General features: G+C 45.5%; 2 protein-coding genes across 3 annotated transcripts in view; one reads left to right on the forward strand and one right to left on the reverse strand.

Moving 5' to 3' along the window:
* LOC142251627 (ficolin-1-like) overlaps positions 1-23,165 on the reverse strand; it is a 293,970-nt gene that overhangs the window by 218,921 nt on the left and 51,884 nt on the right. The window lies entirely within an intron of this gene.
* The window catches only part of LOC142251916 (ficolin-1-B-like), a 35,123-nt gene continuing 30,997 nt past the window's right edge, over positions 19,040-23,165 (forward strand). The window contains exon 1 of the mRNA XM_075324966.1: positions 19,040-19,121. Within this exon, the coding sequence (XP_075181081.1) occupies positions 19,040-19,121 (82 nt within the window). The remainder of the gene's footprint in view (positions 19,122-23,165) is intronic.

Here is a 23,165-nt window from a genome sequence, read left to right on the forward strand (position 1 = left end):
CTGCAACTCCTCAGAGATTTGTCTACAGGCCAGGAGGGAGTCATTCATGCGCCACCGGGTAAAAACGGGCGTGCGGCTTTGCTCCTGGACTGTCAGGTATATGGGGGCATGGTCCGACCAAGCTATAAGTCCAATTTTTGAATCTGAGCAATCCATAATAAGTGAGCTTTCAACCAGAAAGTAGTCCAATCTGCTGTATGAGGTGAACCGAGGTGAGAAGAATGTGTAGTCCCTCTCATTTGCATGTTGGTATCTCCATATATCATGGAGATGCCTTTCTGAAATTATTGTGCTCATCTCCTTCCTCTTTACAGCAGTATTGGAGCAATCCAGAGTGCTGGACATTAACATGTTAAAATCCCCGCAGATTATTTGCTTACCCTCTGTAACGGATGAAAGCTTGGAAAGAAACCTCCGCACAAAGCTGATCTGACCAGAGTTGGGGGCGTAAAGGGTTGCAATAGTATACTTAGATCCATTTATGGAGCAATTAATAATGGCGTATCTACCTTCAGGGTCTAAATGTTGGGAATGTAGTGTGAACGCAACAGTATTTTTTACACAAATGAATACTCCAGCCTTTTTTTTTTCCCCACAAGCCAACAGTATGAAAGGAAATGTAGCATTATTTAACCTGTGCGAGTCCCCCTGGAGGAGATGAGACTCTTGACCACAAATCACGTCACATTTGGATTTAACCACTTCCCGCCAAAACATGGATCTCTTGGCCGGCGAGTTCAGGCCCCTAACATTTATAGACATACAGTTCAGTACCATTGTACATGAAAAAAAGTCTCTTGCCTAGAGCTGCGGGGGGAGAAAGGAAGGTTAGGCAGGAAAGAGGTAACACTGACAACATTAACATCACTAACATTACTGATGTAGGGAGCATCAGTCCACATAGAAAAAAGCCCAAAAAGGGGGCCTGCGGTATGGTGGAAATGTACCGCCATGGGGGCTCAGGGTCCTGGTTGAACAGAACCAGCGGACCTTAAAAGTAGCAACTAAGTCTCAGCCACGACTCAGACATATCACATAACTCACGCGACGGACCAATCTTCATTCACTTTATCCCTTTGGGATGATCCTGTGGCTCTTGGAGATCTGGCCGGGAGATTTGCCATGTTCCATGAGGATAGGAGCTTTGCCAACTGTTGTGGGGAATGGCAGACGTGGGTGTTTCCTGCACGGAAAAGCAGGATCTTTACAGGGAAACCCCATCTATAGGATATAGCTTCATCCCTGAGAATTTTGGTATAAGGGGCAAATTCCCTCCTTTTTGCCAGGGTTCCTGCAGACAGATCCGGAAAAATGGACAGGTGCTGGAATTGCTCAGACAGAGGCGGCCTCCTTCTCAGGGCTTGCAGCAGGGCTTCTTTGGTCTTGTAAAAGTGCAGGCGAGCCAAAGTGTCCCGGGGGGCATCAGCACTGAGGGATTTAGGCTTAGGGACTCTGTGTATTCTGTCCACCAGGAAATCAGTTGCAGACAGGTCTGGGAGCAGCTCCTGCAGCAAGGAGCCTAGAAAGCTCTGCAGCCCCTTGTCTGGTATGGCCTCTGGAATTCCTCTGATTCTTATGTTGTTTCTGCGGGACCTGTCCTCTAAATCCAAGACCTTGGTATGGAGCTTTTGCACTTGTTCCTCCAGTGCTGCATTGGCATCAATGAGGCTATTGTGTGACTTTGTCAGCTCCTGCATTTTAGTTTCAATGTGTGCTGTGCGACTGCCTATGGCAGTGATATCTCCCCTCAGCTCAGCCACCATATCTTTCCAATCCTGCTGCAGTGATGAGCGGAGGGCACTGAGCAGTTTCTGCATGGTACCTTTGGTAAGCGGTATATCTGCAGCGTCTGTGTCCAAGTCTGGGCCTGCTGTGGATCCCCTCCTGGATGAGCGTGAGGAAGCTGTGGAGGAGGATGCTGCTGCCATTTTCCCTCGTCCCGTGCTGGAGAAGAAGTCTGTAACTTTCGCCGGGGACGGCTTCTTCTGGGACTTTCCCCTTGGCATGCCACGTTCCTGGGTACCTCCGCTGCACTTTCCCCCCGTGTGCAGAGAGATTGGTGCCACTGGTGAGCCGCAGTGAGCCGGTTAGGAGTCGAGGTGGCTGGAGCTCAGCAGCTAGGTGACCGGTGCCATTAGCAAGCAGGCCACGCCCCCTAGGTGTGTTTTTTTGATATAGTTCTTTGTGTTTTTTTCTGTCTGAAACCACACAACGACCGTCGACGTCGCTATGATCGCCGCTCCGTCGCTGCTTTATATATCATGTTTGAGAGCTTTCTAGCGATCATCTATGGTCGCTGTTACGTCACAGAAAATGGTGACGTAGCAGCGACGTCGTTGTCGTCGTCGCTAAGTGAGACCCCAGCTTTAGTCTCACTGGAGTGATATAGCTCTGGTGGATAAGGAATAATTGAATTAGTCTATTGTTAATTGCAGGAGACACCAAGGTGTGGGATTCGACAATATTGTCCGAAGCTATATCATCTAACTCTGGGATCTTGGCCCTCCATTTCCCCAGCACTGAGAGAGGATTGTTTATGGGCTTGGCCCGGATAAGAGATGAGTATAAGTTGGAGATTAGACCCCCAGGGCCCTGAGATCTAATATTTCCAATTATCGGGAATGAAGAGAATCTAGCCCCATGACCAGAGAATTGAGCCCGAAAAGCATGTCTGACCTGGAGGTACTGGAACCTATGAGAGTCCGGCAACTCATATTCAACCTGCAGCTGCGCAAAAGGGCGGAGCTCACTATCACGGACGGACTATTGAGCTCAGAGAGACTATTCCACGATTCCTCCACTCCCCAAAGCTCGGTAATCCACAGAAATGCGGGAGGTCCAAGTTACCCCACAAGGGGGTTTCAATTGGGACATCCTGGAATCCAAAAATGGATTTAGCTTCCTTCCAAATCCTGGCACCCAGTTTGTGAATTGGGAGGATTCGGCCCTCAGGGGCTTTCTTATAATCCAACAATAGGGGCCATAGGAGATCCATACCCGTGAATTCCGCCAGATATCCCTCGGGGTAGCCCCTCACGCCAGGTAATGTCCAGGGACCCAGATATTTCAATTGTCCAGCTAAATAGTATAAATATAGGTCCGGGAGGGCCATACACCCCAGATCCTTGGGCCTCTGCAGTTTGGCCAATTGGATCTTAGACCTAGAAGAGCCCCAGACAAAGGTAATCATTAACGAGTCCATGGAGCGAAAAAAGGAGCGGGGAATCTGTACAAATATATGTTGGGTGATATAAAGACACTTCGGTTGTACTATCATTTTAAGAAGATTAATCCTTCCCGCCACCGAAAGAGGAAGCTGACTCCACCTATTAAATTTTTCCCCGAAGTGTGTTAAGAGAGGAGCAACATTTCTGGCTATCATCTCTGCCGGACACCCCTATTAATGTTAACCTTTTTTCTTTATAACAATTTGGGTTTTTGCAGCAGCTATTTCAGTGTCATATCTAATAACTGATGGACTGAGGAATATTTCTGGATTGAAATGAGGTTTATTGTACTAACAGAAAATGTGCAATCTGCATTTAAACAAAATTTGACCGGTGCAAAAGTATGGGCACCCTTATCAATTTCTTGATTTGAACACTGATAACTACTTTTTACTGACTTACTGAAGCACTAAATTGGTTTTGTAACCTCATTGAGCTTTGCACTTCATAGGCAGGTGTATGCAATCATGAGAAAAGGTATTTAAGATGGCCACTTGCAAGTTGTTCTCCTATTTGAATCTCCTATGAAGAGTGGCATCATGGGCTCCTCAAAACAACTCTCAAATGGTCTGAAAACAAAGATTATTCAACATAGTAGTTCAGGGGAAGGTACAAAAAGTTGTCTCAGAGATTTAAACTGTCAGTTTCCACTGTGAGGAACATGGTAAGGAAATGGAAGAACACAGGTACAGTTCTTGTTAAGCCCAGAAGTGGCAGGCCAAGAAAAATATCAGAAAGGCAGAGAAGAAGAATGGTGAGAACAGTCAAGGACAATCCACAGACCACCTCCAAAGACTTGCAGCATCATCTTGCTGCAGATGATGTCAATGTGCATTGGTCAACAATACAGCGCACTTTGCACAAGGAGAAGCTGTATGGGAGAGTGATGCGAAAGAAGCCGTTTCTGCAAGCACGCCACAAACAGTCACCTGAGGTATGCAAAAGCACATTTGGACAAGCCAGTTACATTTTGGAAGAAGGTCCTGTGGACTGATGAAACAAAGATTGAGTTGTTTGGTCATACAAAAAGGCGTTATGCATGGAGGCAAAATAACACAGCATTCCAAGAAAAGCACTTGCTACCCACAGTAAAATTTGGTGGAGGTTCCATCATGCTTTGGGGCTGTGTGGCCAATGCCGGCACCGGGAATCTTGTTAAAGTTGAGGGTCGCATGGATTCAACTCGGTATCAGCATATTCTTGACAATAATGTGCAAGAATCAGTGACGAGGTTGAAGTTACGCAGGGGATGGATATTTCAGCAAGACAATGATCCAAAACACCGCTCCAAATCTACTCAGGCATTCATGCAGAGGAACAATTGCAATGTTCTGGAATGGCCATCCCAGTCCCCAGACCTGAATATCATTGAACATCTGTGGGATGATGTGAAGCGGCTGTCCATGCTCGGCGACCATCAAACATAACTGAACTGGAATTGTTTTGTAAACAGGAATAGTCAAATCTACCTTCATCCAGGATCCAGGAACTCATTAAAAGCTACAGGAAGCGACTGGAGGATCTACAAAATATTAATGTCACTTTTATATTGAGGTGCCCATACTTATGCACCTGTCAAATCTTGTTTAAATGCAGATCGCACATTTTCTGTTAGTACAATAAACCTCATTTCAATCCAGAAATATTACTGAGTCCATCAGATATTAGATATATGAAACTGAAATAGCTGCTGCAAAAACCCAAATTGTTAATTAATTAATATTAATAGGGGTGCCAAAACGTTTTCATATGACTGTAATTCCAATACATAAACCATAAATCTCAACTAACAGTATTAATCACATCACGGCTCTCAGTATGCTTCCACAATTCTTCAATATTGACAGGCCTATGGTCCTGGTTCTTGTATTAACTCACTATATTCACTATTTGCTACCATTTAATACCACATATTTAGTCTCATAGCCCTGAGGCTGTTCCAGTTATGGCTTTTCTCTATTCTTACTAAATGACAATGAGGTCATTTTGGGGAGAACTTTCACTTGTGTATATCATTAGCTGCAAAGCTGGTCTGCGCGAATTGTCCTAGGATCTGAGTAGAACATGTCTGCTTATGTCTGCTGAGCACAACATGTCTGTCCAGTACAACATGGCTGACCATTCCCTCACAGCACTTGCATTTTTGTGGATTGGGAATTGAAGAAAGGACGGATTTTGGAAATATTTTTGAGTTGAAGATGGCAGGAGGTGGTGAGGGATTGGATGTATGGTATGAAGGACAAGGCAGAGTCGAGTTTTACTCAGAAGCACAGAACTTTGGGTACTGGCGAGAGCGTGATGTTATTTATTGTAATAGATAGATCAAGTAGGGAACATAGGTGAGATGGAGGAAAGATGATTAGTTCAGTTTTGGCCACATTGAGCTTTAGGAAGCGAGAGGAGAAGAAGGAGGATATGGCCAATAGACACTCTGGGATTCTGGACAGTAGAGTTGTGACATCTGGGCCTGAGAGGTAGATCTGAGTGTCATCATCGTATAGATGGTACTGAAAGCTATGCGACTTTATGCATTGTCCCGGGCCAAATGTATAGATGGAGAAGAGTAAGGGTACCAGGACTGAGCCTTGAGGGACGCCAACAGAGAGATGGCGGGATGAAGAGGTTGTGTGGGAGTGGGAGACACTGAAAGTGCGGTTGGAAAGATATGAAGAGATCTAAGAGAGGGCGAGATATCTGACACCAAGGGAAGAGAGGATCTGTAGTAGCAGGGAGTGGTCAACAGTGTCAAAGGCTGAGGACAGGTCTAGAAGGAGGAGTATAGAGAAGTGGCTGTTAGCTTTGGCAATGAGTAAGTTCTTTCGGATTTTAGTCAGGGCAGTTTCAGTAAAGTGGTGTGGACGGAAGCCGGATTGTAGATTGTCAAAGAGAGAGTTAGAGGAGAGGTCGGAGGAAAGTTCTGCATGGACGTTCTGTTTGAGGAGTTTGGAAGTGAACGGGAGCAGCGATATGGGGCGATAGCTTGTAATAGAGGTCGGATCGAAGGGAAGATTTCTTTAGGATGGGTGTGACTGTTGCATGTTTTAAAGCAGAAGGGAAGGTACCAAAGGTTAAAGATAGGTTGAAAAGATTGGTTAAGGCTAGTATAAGCATTGTGTTGAGGTTGGGGAGGAGCAGTGGTCTGTTATATGAAGGGGTTAAGGTGGTTGAGCAGAAAAGACGCCTTGTTTTGTCGATCTCATCTTTGAAATATGTGGCAAATAAAAGATTTTTTTGGCGTTTGTGTTTATTTACTTTCACTTTCAATTAGTAATGGGGGGGTCTCATAGACCCTCCCTATTACAAATCTAGGTCTTAGTGACAGCTGTGAGCTCTGATTATCCCCTTATTACCCTGATTGCCACCGCACCAGGGCAATCGGGAAGAGCCAGGTAAAGTGCTGAGATTGTGGCATCTAATGGATGCAATAATTTTGGGCGGCTGAAGGTTCTTTGGCTTTTTCATGGCTATCATGGGTATCAAAATTGGGGTGGGACCACACGTCTTTTTTTAAATTATTTCTTTAAATAATTTAAAAAAAAAAAAACTGCAAGCGATTCCTCTTATTTTGATACACCGCCAAGATGTTACGAAAGGGGATGTGACAGCTTTGGAGAGAGTGTGGACAGGGGGCCTTGCGCTTACCCTCAAGCTAGGTGGTACCCTAGGCTGACCCACAACCCAGAATTGCGCTTAAAGGTGGCGACATCTGAGCCCCCAACCTCTCCCTATCTCCTGTCCTGGCCCTGATGGTGATGTTCCCTCCACATCCACCACCCAAGGGGACAGACTGGGACAGAGATCCCCAAAAACCCCACCAACAAATAATAACAAACAGGGGGTATAACTGAAACAGACGCAAACCAAAGACCCACACAAGGGAACTACAAAAAGGTGTACCAGGAGGGTTAACAAAGTAACAGGGAAATGGAACACACAGGGAACTCTCTCACAAAACCAACAAACGGCAGCAGTAGAAAGCAACACCTCACACTGCAGGTTAGCTCCAAACTGAATTGAATAACCAGCACCCTCTGCAGGAAGCAGAGGGCTTATATCCAGGCCGGAAGAGATCAACCGCTGACAGTTGAGCAGGTCTGCTGCTACACCAGAAAAAGGTGTTAACCCCTAGTATGCACAAAGGAAAAAACACATTTACAGTACTGTGCATGGCCTTAGATGGTAAAGAAAAGCTAGCCCTGAGCCTGTCTCTAGACACAAGACACGCAGTTACAATCCTGACCCCCAAATAAGCACACGGCTGGGGGCTACAGCTTGTAGCCCCATGCTTTATCTGTGCTGGATATCATAATATGGGGGTACGCTAGGCCAATTTTTATTTATTTATTTTTATACCACGATAGATGCACATAGCATCTGTGATTGGAAGCAGTCAGATGCTGTCACAAAGACTTTGGACGCGTCTGACTGCAACCAATCACAGACACTGATGTGCGTGGAAAGCAGTGCATATGCATGAGCCTAAAGAGTGGCCCAGGAAGTGAATTGGTGGCCGCGAGAGCAGTGTACAGCCACGCCGGAGCCTCAGTAAATATACCTGCTCCTATCCCTTCTAGTGCTACCACCACTTTTAATCGCCAGATTCTGGTCTTCATAGACTCATATGGGCACTGGCATTCTGCCAGATATCCATGATCAATTCTGGACAAGAACCAGATTTGTTTTTAAAATCCGGTTAGGTCCGCTGGTCCCGGTTCTCTGCGAGTCCGCCTATCACTAGTTACAAGTCAATCTCCAGATATATTATATATATATATATATATATATATTATATATTATATATATATATTATATAATATATATATATATATATATATATATATATATATATATAGTGGAACCTTGGTTTACGAGAACAATCCGTTCTGGGAGTGTGCTTGTAAACCAAGTTACTCGTCTAGCAAATCAAAATTTCAAAAGGGAAATAATGCAAGCTCAGACAAATCGTTCCACAACTTGTTCAATGTCCCATCTTGGTCCCCTACTGTGCCATTCCAGACATGCACAAACACACACACACATTATGCTCACCTTACCTTCCATTCCATCGCCAGCCTCCCGGTTCTTGTAGTTCACCGGCACAGAATGTGTACCGGGTAACCATCGCGACGATAGAGGAACTTCCGCTGCCAGAGCGCTGCCGTCAAAGGCAGGAGCCGCTTGCCTTTGATCGGCCAGTGCGCTGCCTTTGAGTAGCGGCTGATAGTGGAAGTTCCTCCATCGTCGCGATGGTTACCTGATACACATCCTGTACCGGTGAACTACAAGAACCGGGAGGCCGGCGATGGTACGGAAGGTAAGGTGAGCATAATGTGTGTGTGTGCGTTTTTTTTGTGCGGACTGCAAGAGCGGTTTAGAGCGCGGTGGATGTACGGAACCGGAAGTGTGTGCGGTGAGTATTTGCTCGTACGGAAAAGCTTGCTCGTAAACTGAGTTACAAATTTACAGCAAGCTTTGCTCGTATAGCGAAATGCTTACAAACCGGGTTACTTGTAAACCGAGGTTCCACTGTGTATATATATATATACAATATATCACAAAAGTGAGTCAAATTTTTGTATACATTTTTATATCTTTTCATGGGACAACACTGAAGATCTGACAATTTAATACAACGTACAATAGTCAGTGTACGTCGCTCATCACTAGTTGCAATGTACATCATTGGAGTCTCAGAGCTAGACATTTATTCACACTCTATAGATACAGTCCTTCTTTTGGGTGTTGTCTGGTATAGGTAATATTTTTTAAACAGAACCTGTCACTAGGTTAAAAGAGACCACTTTTTTATCCTATTTTATTCACAATGCTCCCCTGATTATTCCACTTTTTTTTTTTTTTTTTTTAATCTTCCATACGGCACCAGAGATTTGAGCCTTATTTATTTACTGCTGATTTTTATGGTCTTAACAAGGGGGTGTGGCCCACATGGTAATGCCCCAGAGGAGCCTCAAGTCACGCCCCAGAGGATCCTGTGAGCCACGCCCCTTGTAAAGACAACAAAAACTACTTCTAAAGAAAAAGGCCTACATATCTGGAACCATATAGCGGATTTAAAAGAAATAAAAAGCAGAACACTTAGGGGAGTAGTGAGAATAACATAAGAGCAAAACGGAATACGTTTGTCTCTCTTTAGTACACTATTGTCTCTCTTTTGTCTCTCTTTAGTAGCTTTGATCCCAAAAGATAACTTGTCATTTTCTTCAAAACATCAACTGGTCAGCACTACTCAATTGTTCTTGCTGGCACAAAGCTTCAATAGGGCTATGCTGGATACACAAAGGAGATGCAATATTCAATTTCAGAAGTAGAAAACAATCTACAGTCATGGCCAAAAGTTTTGAGAATGACACCACAATGCTATTTTCACATGATCTGTTCCCTCTGGTTGTTAATTGTGTTTTTCTGATGTTTACATCACATACAGAAATATAATTGCAATCATATTATGAGGACCAAAAGGTTCTATTGACAGTTAGAATGAGTTAATGCAGCAAGTCAATATTTGCAGTGATGACCCTTCTTCAGGACCTCTGCAATTCTCCCGGGCTGCTCTCAATCATCTTCTGGAGCAAATCCTGACTGATCGCTGTCCATTCTTACATAAGCAATGCTTGCATTTTGCCAGACTTTGTTGGTTTTTGTTTGTCCACCCGTCTCTTGATGATTGCCCACAAGTTCTCAATGGGATTAAGATCTGGGGAGTTTCCAGGCCATGGACCCAAAATCTCTATGTTTTGTTCCCTGAGCCATTTAGTGATCCCCTTTGCTTTATGGCAAGGTGCTCCATCATGCTGGAAAAGGCATTGTTGGGCGCCAAACTGCTCTTGGACGGTTGGAGAAGTTGCTCTTGGAGGACATTCTGGTGCCATTCTTTATTCATGGCGGTGTTTTTAGGCAAGACTGTGAGTGGTGCGAGTCCCTTGGCTGAGAAGCAACCCCACACATGAATGGTTTCCGGATGCTTAACAGTTGGCATGAGACAAGACTGGAGGTAGCGTCACCTCTTCTCCTAATAAACTGTTTTCCAGATGTCCCAAACAATCGAAAAGGGGATTCATCTGAGAAAATGACTTTACCCCAGTCCTCAGCAGTCCACTCCCTGAACCTTCTGCAGAATATCAGTCGGTCCCTGAAGTTTTATCTGGAGAGAAGTGGCTTCTTTGCTGCCCTCCTTGAAACCAGGCCTTGCTCCAGCAGTCTCCGCCTCACAGTGCGTGCAGAAGCCCTCACACCAGCCTGCTGCCATTGCTGCGCTAGCTCGCCACTGCTGGTAGTCCGATCCCGCAGCTGAAACAGTTTTAAGATACGGTCCTGGCGCTTGCTGGTCTTTCTTGGGTGCCCTGGAGCCTTTTTGGCAACAATGGAAGCTCTCTCCTTGAAGTTCTTGATGATGCGATAGATTGTTGACTGAGGTGCAATCTTTGTTGCTGCGATACTCTTCCCTGTTAGGCCATTTTTGTGCAGGGCAATGATGGCTGCACGTGTTTCTTTAGAGATAACCATGGTTAACTGAAGAGAAACAATGATACCAAGCACCAGCCTCCTTTTAAAGTGTCCAGTGGTGTCATTCTTACTTAATCATGACTGATTGATCGCCAGCCCTGTCCTCATCAACACCCACACCTGTGTTAATGGAACAATCACTAAAACAATGTTAGCTGCTCCTTTTAAGGCAGAAATGCAATGATGTTGAAATGTGTTTTGGGGGTTAAAGTTCATTTTCTTGGCAAATATTGACTTTGCGAGTAATTGCTCTTAAGCTGATCACTCTTTATGACATTCTGGAGTATATGCAAATTGCCATTAGAAAAACTGAAGCAGTAGACTTTGTAAAAATTAATATTTGTAGCATTCTCAAAACTTTTGGCCATGACTGTATACACACACACATCTGCTGTTGATCCAATAAAGTTCTCTTTGTTTCGTACACAAACAGCAGTGGTATAACGAACAGCACAGATAGCCTACGATTGTTTCACACCATGCGTGGTGGTTTCTTAAGGCACCAAGTACAAAATAAGGAGGGTTTTTATGGCTTAAAGGCAGATAGGTCAGTGCCATGAATTATTTTCTTTTGCTAGACTAGCTTGTCCTTCTCTACATTCATTGGGTACTCATAGGTGGGAAGGTGCATAGGGTCACCCATCCTACAGTTTTAATAATATATAATATTAATATTTATTAAATTTTTATATCGTTATTAATTCCACAACGCTTTACATACATTGGCAAAACTGTCACAATCTAAAATCTCTATCAGTATTGTCTTTGGAGTATGGGAGGAAAAACAGAAAACCCAGAGGAAACCCACGCAAACACAGGGAGAACATGCAAACTGCCTGAAGATGTTGTCCTTGGTGGGATTTTAATCCAGGACAACAGCGCTGCAATACTGCAGTGCTAACCACTGAGCCACCGTGCCAACCAGTTACTGAAAGAAATCCAGTGATTTACAGGAATCCGAAAGCTGAAGCAGTACAAAGGACAGGACCGCAGGGAAGGCTGCCAAGAATAAAGGCAAATATACAAGTGCATGTCAATAAAATAGAATATCATCAAAAAGTTAATTTATTTCAGTAATTCAATACAAAAGGGGAAACGCATATATTATATAGAGTCATTACACACAGAGGGATCTATTCCTATATATTATATAGAGTCATTACACACAGAGGGATCTATTCCTATATATTATATAGAGTCATTATACACAGAGGGATCTATTCCTATATATTATATAGAGTCATTACACACAGAGGGATCTATTCCTATATATTATATAGAGTCATTACACACAGAGGGATCTATTCCTATATATTATATAGAGTCATTACACACAGAGGGATCTATTCCTATATATTATATAGAGTCATTACACCCAGAGGAATCTATTCCTATATATTATATAGTCATTACACACAGTGGGATCTATTCCTATATATTATATAGAGTCATTACACACAGAGGGATCTATTCCTATATATTATATAGAGTCATTACACACAGAGGGATCTATTCCTATATATTATATAGAGTCATTACACACAGGGGGATCTATTCCTATATATTATATAGAGTCATTACACACAGAGGGATCTATTCCTATATATTATATAGAGTCATTACACACAGGGGGATCTATTCCTATATATTATATAGAGTCATTACACACAGAGGGATCTATTCCTATATATTATACTAGCTGTACTACCCGGCTTCGCCCGGGTCAATAACGGCTGTTAACAAAATAGAATGTATTAACATTCCCGGGATAGAATGTATAGATAGAATATATTAACGCCCGGGATAGTAACTGTCTCTCTGTTTCCCTCCCATTCTCTGTCTGTCTCCCCCTCTGTATATATCTCTCTGTCTCTCTATCTTTCTCTCTCTATCTGTCTGTCTCTTTCCCTGTCTCTCTCTCTATCTCTTTGTCTGTCTGTCTTTCCCTGTCTGTCTCTGACTGTCTCTTTCTCCGTCTGTCTCAATCTCTTTCCCTGTCTGTCTGTTTATCTATCTCTATCCTTGTCTGTCTATCACGCCCGGGATAGTAACTGTCTCTGTTTCTCTCCCATTCTCTGTCTGTCTCCCCCTCTGTATATATCTCTCTGTCTCTCTATCTTTCTCTCTCTATCTGTCTGTCTCTTTCCCTGTCTCTCTCTCTCTATCTCTTTGTCTGTCTGTCTTTCCCTGTCTGTCTCTGACTGTCTCTTTCTCCGTCTGTCTCAATCTCTTTCCCTGTCTGTCTGTTTATCTATCTCTATCCTTGTCTGTCTATCACGCCCGGGATAGTAACTGTCTCTGTTTCTCTCCCATTCTCTGTCTGTCTCCCCCTCTGTATATATCTCTCTGTCTCTCTCTCTATCTTTATCTGTCTGTCTCTTTCTCTCTCTCTTTCCCTGTCTGTCTCTGACTGTCTCTTTCTCCGTCTGTCTCAATCTCTTTCCCTGTCTGTCTATCTATCTCTATCCTTGTCTATCTATCTCTGTCACTTTCCCTGTCTGTCTCTTTCCCTGTCTGTCTCTTTCCCTCTCTTTCCCTGTCTGTCTGTTTCCCTGTGTCTGTCTTTTTGTCTGTGTCTGTCTCTTTACCTGTCTGTGTCTGTCTCTTAACCTGTCTCTCTCTTTCCCTGTCTGTCTCTTTCCCTGTCAGTCTGTCTCTTTGTCTGTGTCTGTCTCTTTGTGTCTGTCTCTTACCCTGTCTATGTCTGTTTCTTACCCTGTCTGTGTCTGGCCCTGGCCCTGTCTGTGTCTGTCTCTTTCCCTGGCTGCATTGTGACACGCCAACATTCCATATAAGGTCGTGGATGCGCATTCTTCTGAAGTTCTGGCTGCACTGTGGCTCCCAGCTCCATTCGCTTTAATGGAGGCAGGTTTTTTGGTGAATAACTGTAAAGAGCGGGGTTAAAATTTCCCCTCAAAACATAGCCTATGACGCTCTCGGGGTCCAGAAGTGTGAGTGTGCAAAATTTTGTGGCTGTAGCTGCGACGGTGCGGATGCCAATCCCGGACATACACACATATATACATACACACATTCAGCTTTATATATTAGATAGAGTCATTACACACAGAGGAATCTATTTCACGTGTTTATTTCTGTTAATGTTGATGATTATGGCTTACAGCCAATGAAAACCCAAAAGCCATTATCTCAGAAAATTACAATTACCACAAATTACCTGCAAAGTCTTTCTAAGCATTTAAAATGGTCCCTTAGTCTGGTTCAGTAGGCTACACAATCATGGGGAAGACTGCTGACTTGACAGATGTCCAGAAGGCAGTCATTGACACACTCCACAAGGAGGATAAGCCACAAAAGGTCATTACTAAAGAAGCTGGCTGTTCAGAGTGCTGTATCCAAGCATATTAATGGAGAGTTGAGAGGAAGGAAAAAGTGTGGTAGAAAAAGGTGCACAAGCACCAGGGATAACTGCAGCCTCGATAGGATTGTTAAGAAAAGGCCATTCAAAAATTTGGGGGAGATTCATCAGGAGTGGACGCTGCGGAAGTCAGTGCTTCAAGAGCCACCACACACAGACATATCCAGGACATGGGATACAAGTGTCACATTCCTTGTGTCACCACTCATGACCAATAGACAACGCCAGAAGCGTCTTACCTGGGCCAAGGAGAAAAAGCACTGGACTGTTCTCAGGGTCCCAGGTGCTGTTTTCAGATGAAAGTAAATTTTGCATTTCATTTGGAAATCGCGGTCCCAGAGTCTGGAGGAAGAGTGGAGGCCACAATCCAAGCTGCTGGGGTCTGGTGTGAAGTCTCCACAATCAGTGATGGTTTGAGCCCATGTCATCTGCTGGTGTAGCTCCACTGTGTTTTATCAAGACCAAAGTCAGCGCAGCCGTCTACCAGGACATTGTACAGCACTTCAGGCTTCCCTCTGCTGACAAGCTTTCTGGAGATGGAAACACTGCCACACTGCCAAAAGCACCAATACCTGGTTTACTAACCACAGTATCACTGTGCTTGATAGGCCAGCAAACTCACCTGACCTAAACTCCATAGAGAACCCATGAGAGACACCAGAGCAAACAATGCAGACGAGCTGAAGGCGGCTATCAAAGCAACCTGGGCTTCCACAACACCTCAGCAATGCCACAGGCTGATCACCTCCATGCCACATTGCCGCACTGATGCAGTAAGTGTGTCTCTGAGTGTCTGTCTCTACCGACATAATATTACCTCACACATAAGCTTCTTATACTAAGAATGTCCACCGTTGCCTATAGCAACCAATCACAGCTCCTATTAATGACCTGTAGCTCCCAGCTCCATTGACTTTAATGTAAGCAGGTTTTTTTCTGTAAATAACTGTAAAGCGGGGGGTTAAATTTTCCCATCAAAACATAGTCTATGACGTTCCCTGAGTCAAATGAGGTGTGTGTGAAAAAAATTGTGATTGTAAATGCGACGGTGCGGATTCCTTTAGCAGACATACATACACACACACACACACACACACACACACACACACACACACACACACACACAGTAGCACCAGCAACATGTGGCCTGGCGCGGTCATGATGAAAATTGGCTTTTTGGACACTGTCATGTTCCCTTGAGATGACCATTTCATGGCTTTGCCCATTTGCTGTCCAAATCAATGTCAATCTATCATTGTGTCCAAGACAAAAGTGGGACTCATCGCCTAAAGCCCACTTTCCACGCTGCGATATCGGTACAGATATCGCTAGCGTGGGTACCCGCCCCCATCTGTTGTGCGACACGGGCAAATCGCTGCCCGTGCCGCACAACATCGCCCAGACCCATCACACGGACTTACCTGCCCGGCGGCGTCGCTGTGACCGGTGAACCGCCTCCTTTCTAAGGGGGCGGTTCGTTCAGCGTCACAGCGACGTCACCGCAGCGTCACTGATCCGCCGCCCAATAGAAGCGGAGGGGCGGAGATGAGCGGGACGTAACATCCCGCCCACCTCCTCCTTCCGCATTGCCGCCGGCGGCAGGTAAGGAGAGCTTCCTCGTTCCTGCGACGTGACACGGAGCGATGTGTGCTGCCGCAGGAACGAGGAACAACTTCGTTACTGCTGCAGTAACGATATTCGAGAATGGACCCCCATGTCACCGATGAGCGATTTTGCACGTTTTTGCGACGATGCAAAATCGCTCATCGGTATCACACGCAACGGCATCGCTAATGCGGCCGGATGTGCGTCACAAAATCCGTGACCCCAACGACTCCGCATTAGCGATGTCGTAGTGTGTAAAGCCACCTTAAGAGTATTTAAAAAAACTGACCTGCACATCCTACAAGTGTGTATAGGTGCCAGCTGAAAAAACATAGCAAATAAAAAATGGATACAGCTGCACACTAAATGCCATCAATGTATAAGGGAACTCTGGTACTGCATTACTGCTATATGAAAAAATGAGATTTTTAGTTTATGAATTGGCCAATGCATGTAAGCCCGGAAACCAGCGGCAAGGTAAATCTCAATAATCCCAACTAAAATGCCACTATCTAGGTTAAAAACATCCATGTCTGGGCAGCTAGACTAAAAAATCTAACTTGAAATGCCACTACCTGGACTAACCTTCATGTCTGGGCAGCTAGGACTCCTGGTATAAGGATTGTGAACACAGCCTGGCCCTATAAACCAGGCTGTGTTCATGATCCTTATACCAGGAGTCCTAGCTGCCCAGACATGAAGGTTAATCCAGATAGTGGCATTTCAAGTTAGATTTTTTAGTCTAGCTGCCCAGACATGGATGTTTTTAACCTAGATAGTGGCATTTTAGTTGGGTAACCGAAATATTAAGATTTACCTTGCCGCTGGTTTCCGGGCTTACATGCATTGGCCAATTCATAAACATCTCATTTTTTCATATAGCAGTAATGCAGTACCAGAGTTCCCTTATACATTGTTGGCATTTAGTGTGCAGCTGTATCCATTTTTCATCGCCTAAGAGGACACACCTCCATTCCAGCCTCCAGTGCTGTCTTGCTCTGCACCATGATGGCCTTTGAGAGTGGCGATCTGAGGTCAATGGACATCCGTATCTGGACGTCTGGCTCATTGCCCAATGCCCCTCATGCAAATGCCTTTAGATGGTTTGTGTAGACACTGTTACGCCTCTGGCTCTATTTGTGATGTCTGATTTCACTTGCAGGAGAATTGATCACTACACGCCATTCTTCGTATCTGATAAGACCACGTGGGCAAAGCCGTGAAGAGGTCTTCTACAAGGGAACATCAAAACGATCCTACTCCCAGGATTATGTTGTGGGCTAACATAATGTACAGTAGCCGGACCACTCTAGTCTTCACTCCAGGTGTATTAAGAGTTCCATGCTACATTGATGTGGTCGTGGAATCAGTGGTGTGGCCATTTCTCCAATAAGAGCTCCATGCTACATTGATTTGGTCGTGGAATCAGTGGTGTGGCCATTTCTCCAATAAGAGCTCCATGCTACATTGATTTGGTCGTGGAATCAGTGGTGTGGCCATTTCTCCAATAAGAGCTCCATGCTACATTGATTTGGTCGTGGAATCAGTGGTGTGGCCATTTCTCCAATAAGAGCTCCATGCTACATTGATTTGGTCGTGGAATCAGTGGTGTGGCCATTTCTCCAATAAGAGCTCCATGCTACATTGATTTGGTCGTGGAATCAGTGGTGTGGCCATTTCTCCAATAAGAGCTCCATGCTACATTGATTTGGTCGTGGAATCAGTGGTGTGGCCATTTCTCCAATAAGAGCTCCATGCTACATTGATTTGGTCGTGGAATCAGTGGTGTGGCCATTTCTCCAATAAGAGCTCCATGCTACATTGATTTGGTCGTGGAATCAGTGGTGTGGCCATTTCTCCAATAAGAGCTCCATGCTACATTGATTTGGTCGTGGAATCAGTGGTGTGGCCATTTCTCCAATAAGAGCTCCATGCTACATTGATTTGGTCGTGGAATCAGTGGTGTGGCCATTTCTCCAATAAGAGCTCCATGCTACATTGATTTGGTCGTGGAATCAGTGGTGTGGCCATTTCTCCAAAGATTCCCACGAGCAAGCTTTCAAAATGACGACGCCAGACCTAATGTTGCCCATGTCACTGTATTGCCTAAACCTGATCTCCTGGCTGCAACATGTCCAATCTTGTCTCCCATCGAGCACATCTGGGACGTCATTGATCGGTGATTACACAGGAGCTGCCAGCAGAGGATCTTGATGATTTTCCCAAGTGCATTCAGCGGCAGAACCTGTAATAACCACTGCCAAAGCTGGAAGTGCCAGGATTTCTGCATGTGGCGCTCATACATCACACTGAAGAAATTGAGTTGTTGTCATTTCCATTTTTTTATTATTTCCAGATCAGTATCATCTCCATCCTGTGGTTTTCATAATTCCATGACTTTTCCTTCTTGGTGTCGCAATTTCAATGCTGAGGAGTGAATATACTGTATGTGATACAAGTAAAGGGGGCTTTACACACTACGACATCGCTAATGCGGAGTCGTTGGGGTCACGGATTTTGTGACGCACATCCGGACGCATTAGCGATGCCGTTGCGTGTGATACCGATGAGCGATTTTGCATCGTTGCAAAAACATGCAAAATCGCTCATCGGTGACATGGGGGTCCATTCTCGAATATCGTTACTGCAGCAGTAACGAAGTTGTTCCTCGTTCCTGCGGCAGCACACATCGCTCCGTGTCACGCCGCAGGAACGAGGAAGCTCACCATACCTGCCGCCGGCGGCAATGCGGAAGGAGGAGGTGGGCGGGATGTTACGTCCCGCTCATCTCCGCCCCTCCGCTTCTATTGGGCGGCGGTTCAGTGACGCTGCTGTGACGTCGCTGTGACGTTGAACGAACCGCCCCCTTAGAAAGGAGGCGGTTCGCCGGTCACAGCGACGCCGCCAGGCAGGTAAGTAGTGTGACGGGTCTGGGCGATGTTGTGCGCCACGGGCAGCGATTTGCCCGTGTCGCACAACAGATGGGGGCGGGTATCCACGCTAGCGATATCGGGACCGATATCGCAGTGTGTAAAGCGGCCTTTAGACTGGCGTGTAATATTGGGAATTGTTAAGGCATCACCAACTTATCGGACAGAAACAGAAGATTGGGTTCTCCTGGTGTCTTATTATCTCCTGACAGATCAATAAGGGTCGTTGGCCTAAATCCCTCAGTTTCTAAATACCGGTAACTACACGCCCATTTTTTGTTTTCCAGTATATGGGGTCAAGGATTGCCCTTGTTCTATTTGTTGTATAAAATTGGCTGAGCCAGAAAGTGACAGCATCAATCAGAGAAGGAGCCATGATCCTCTCACCGCTGAACGCACTGCTTCTCCTGCTCGGTGCAGCCGTTATCTGCGGCCGGGCAGACGACACCTGTCCAGGTACGTGACGGTCACATTAATATTGTGGTGACAGACGCCATATATAATCTGTCCTTGTTATCTCCAAATAGAAACCTTCACTGTCCCCATCCAGGCTCATACTAGTCACGGACAGTCATGCAACAACTGGAAAAAGTTTATAGCTTATTTTATTTTCTTAGACTCTAAAGGGTGCTTTACACGAGACGATCTACCGTGCGATTGATCGTCGGGGTCACGGTTTTTGTGATGCACATCCGGCATCGTGTCACACCTCCGAGCGTCGCAGTATCGGTCACAAATCGTGAGTCGTGTACTCGTCGCTCGGTTTCATAATCTCGTTTAATTAAAATGGCGCCGGTTGCTCGTCGTTCCCGGGGTAGCACACGTCGCTCTGTGTGACACCCCGGGAACGATGAACAGCAGCTTACCTCCGTCCCGCGGCACCCGCCGGCTATGCGGAAGGAAGGAGGTGGGCGGGATGTTTACGTCCCGCTCATCTCCACCCCTCCGCTTCTATTGGCCGGCGGCTGTGTGATGTCGCTGTGACGCCGAACGTCCCTCCCCCTTCAGGAAGTGGATGTTCGCCGCCCACAGCGACGTCGCACAGCAGGTAAGTGCGTGTGACGGGAGTTAACGACTTTGTGCGCCACGGGCAACTAATTGCCCGTGACGCACAAACGACGGGGGCGGGTACGATCGATCATGAAATTGCACGATAGATCGTAGCGTGTAAATCAGGCTTAAGGCTATGTTCACACTAGAAAAAGGATTTTTCTCAAGAAATTTCTTAAGAAATTTCTTGAGCGTGAAGGATTAGCGCACCTGCGTTAATTAACACACCAATAACGCACCGAAAAACGCATGCGTTTTTACCGCGTTTTGGTGCGTTTTTTGAAGGTTGGTCCCTGCAATTTTTACTGCTTTAACAGCAATAAATAATATAGATAATAGATAGATAGATAGACAGATAGATAATAGATAGATAGATAGATAGATAGAGGGATAGAGGGATAGATAGATAGATAGAGAGATAGATAGAGGGATAGATAGAGGGATAGATAATGGATAGATAGAGGGATAGAGGGATAGACAGATAGATAATGGATAGATAGAGAGAAAGATGGATAGATGAATAGATAGATAGATAGATAATAGATAGACAGATAGATAATAGATAATAGATAGATAGATAGACAGATAGATAATAGATAGATAGAAAGATGGATAGATAGATAGATAATGGATAGACAGATAGATAGATAGATGGATAGATAATGGATAGATAGATAGATAGAGGGATAGACAGATAGATAATGGATAGATAGAGAGAAAGATGGATAGATGAATAGATAGATAGATAGATAATAGATGAGAAAGACATATATAATGTCCCACCCCCCTGCATATTTTAAGCTGGCACCCTTTTGTGACTTTCATGTGGCACTAAAGGATGCTTAGCCTTGTATTTAGCCAAAAAATAAATAATTAAAAAAAAACCGACGTGGGGTCCCCCCTATCTTTTGTAGCCAGCTAGGGTAAAGCAGATGGCTGCAGCCTGCAAACCACAGCTGGCAGCTTTACCTTGGCTGGTAATCCAAAACAGAGGGCACCCCACGCTGTTATTTTACATTAAATAAATAATTTAAAACAAAAAACGTGGGGTCCCCCCCAAATTGGATCACCAGCCAAGGTAAAGCGGACAGCTGTGGTCTGCTATTCTCAGACTAGGGAGGTCCACCGTTATTGGAAACTCCCCAGCCTAAAAATAGCAGGCCACAGTCGCCCCAGAAGTGGCGCATCCATTAGACGTGCCAATCCTGGCGCTTTGCCCCAACTGATCCCTTTGCCCTGATGCGGTGGCAAACGGGGTAATATATGGGGTTGATGCCAGATGTGTAATGTCACCTGGCATCAAGCCCTGGGGTTAGTGATATCACGCGTCTATCAGATACCCGACATCACCAACCCAGTCAGTAAGAAATAAAAAATAGACAACAAAAAAAGTTTTATTTGAAAAAACACTCCCCAAAACATTCTCTCTTTCACCATTTTATTGAAAAAAACAATCAAATCCAGGTCCAGCATAATCCAATAAGGGGGTCCCACGACGATCCATTCCATAGTCACTGTCCCAGTCAATGAAGAACAGAACATTCCCCATTGATTGGGAGAGTAATGCAGTGATTTGAGCTAACATCAATAGGTCAGCCCAGGTCACTGCAGGGGATGACGAGCGCTGCTGTCAGGAGGATAGATGAGATCATTACCTGCTGTGATGATCTCCTGCACTGCTGATGTCAGCGCTGTCACTGACTTCCATTGCCTGCCGCGTTCTCAGCGAAGAATTGCGGGAGCCTGTGACGTCACCGCTAGTAACAGTCTCGGGCCGCCCACGAGACGTGACGTGGGAACGCGGCGGGCAATGGAAGGCAGTGACAGCGCTAACGTCAGGAGTGCAGGAGATCGTCACAGCAGGTAATGATCTCATCTAACCTCCTGACAGCAGCACTCGTCATTCCCGCGGCTGCCCGCACTGCAGTGTGAGAAGCTGCTGATACTGCAGTGCGGGAAGACACTGACACTGCTGTGCGGGCAGCCGCGGGGCTAGAGTGGGATACAGACTGCACGGGCACCCGATGGAGGTCACACGGAGGTGCTTCCGTGCGGCGTCCAGGGAGTGTGATCTGTGTGTGTTTATGCTCTGCTCCGCTTCCTCTTCCTGTCATTATGACATCACTTCCCTGCAAAACGCAGGCAGTGATGAACATTATGTCCCGAAAAACGTGACATAACGCGGGAATAACGCAGGAATAACGCAGGAATAATGCACATAACTTGTTACCTGCGTTATTCCCTGCGCTATTTCATGATTACATTACAGTCAATGGAGTGAATAACGCAGTTAGCTGCAGAAAAGAAGCGACTGCTCATTCTTTTTCTTAAGAAAATCTACTGAAAGAATTTTCTTAAGAAAAAAATGCAGTGTGCGTACAGCTAATTTTTTTTTGCCATAGGTTTTTCTGGGGAATGTCTGCAGAAAGGTTACAAGAATTTCTCAAGAAATTTCTGCAGCAAAAACGCACCAAAAATGCGGGTAAAAAAACGTAGTGTGTGAACATAGCCTAAAGCCCACGTTACACGCTGCGATATCGGTACCGATATCGCTAGCGTGGGTACCCGCCCCCATCGGTTGTACGACACAGGCAAATCGATGCCCGTGGCGCACAACATCGCCCAGACCCGTCACACTACTTACCTGCCCGGCGGCGGCGCTGTGACCGGTGAACCGCCTCCTTTCTAAGGGGGCGGTTCGTTCAGTGTCACAGCGACGTCACAGCAGCGTCACTGAACCGCCGCCCAATAGAAGCGGAGGGGCGGAGATGAGCGGGACGTAACATCCCGCCCACCTCCTCCTTCCGCATTGCCGCCGGAGGCAGGTAAGGAGAGCTTCCTCGCTCCTGCGGCGTGACACGGAGCGATGTGTGCTGCTGCAGGAACGAGGAACAACTTCGTTACTGCTGCAGTAACGATAATCGAGAATGGACCCCCATGTCACCGATCAGCGATTTTGCACGTTTTTGCGACGATGCAAAATCGCTCATCGGTATCACACGCAACGGCATCGCTAATGCGGCCGGATGTACGTCACAAATTTCCGTGACCCCAACGACTCCGCATTAGCGATGTTGTAGTCGTGTGTAAAGCCCCCTTTAGTATAACTCTCTTTAAAGGAGTTGTCTTCTCTAGGTATTCTACTTTTTGATTGTCCTGTTGGGGATTAATTAACCAGGGTGCCATAAATTTGGAAATGTGTCTTCAGGGTTCAAGCCAAGATGGTCGCATAATTGCCGGCAACACCATAAAGAGCCCAAACCACCTGCTTTAGTTTTCTCTGATCTCCTTCATTTCTATTCATCTATAGCCTCAACTACCGGCCGACAGTCCAATGCATATGATGATGTCGGGGAAGAGAAGGATCCTTTTGTTCTCATTAAAATAAGGAGGAGTGTTTCTTGTGTCTGGGGAATCGGAGACATAACTGTTGGCTGAATGATCAACCAA

This window comes from Anomaloglossus baeobatrachus, chromosome 9 (assembly GCF_048569485.1).
Source record: "Anomaloglossus baeobatrachus isolate aAnoBae1 chromosome 9, aAnoBae1.hap1, whole genome shotgun sequence".
NCBI classification, from domain to species: domain Eukaryota; kingdom Metazoa; phylum Chordata; class Amphibia; order Anura; family Aromobatidae; genus Anomaloglossus; species Anomaloglossus baeobatrachus.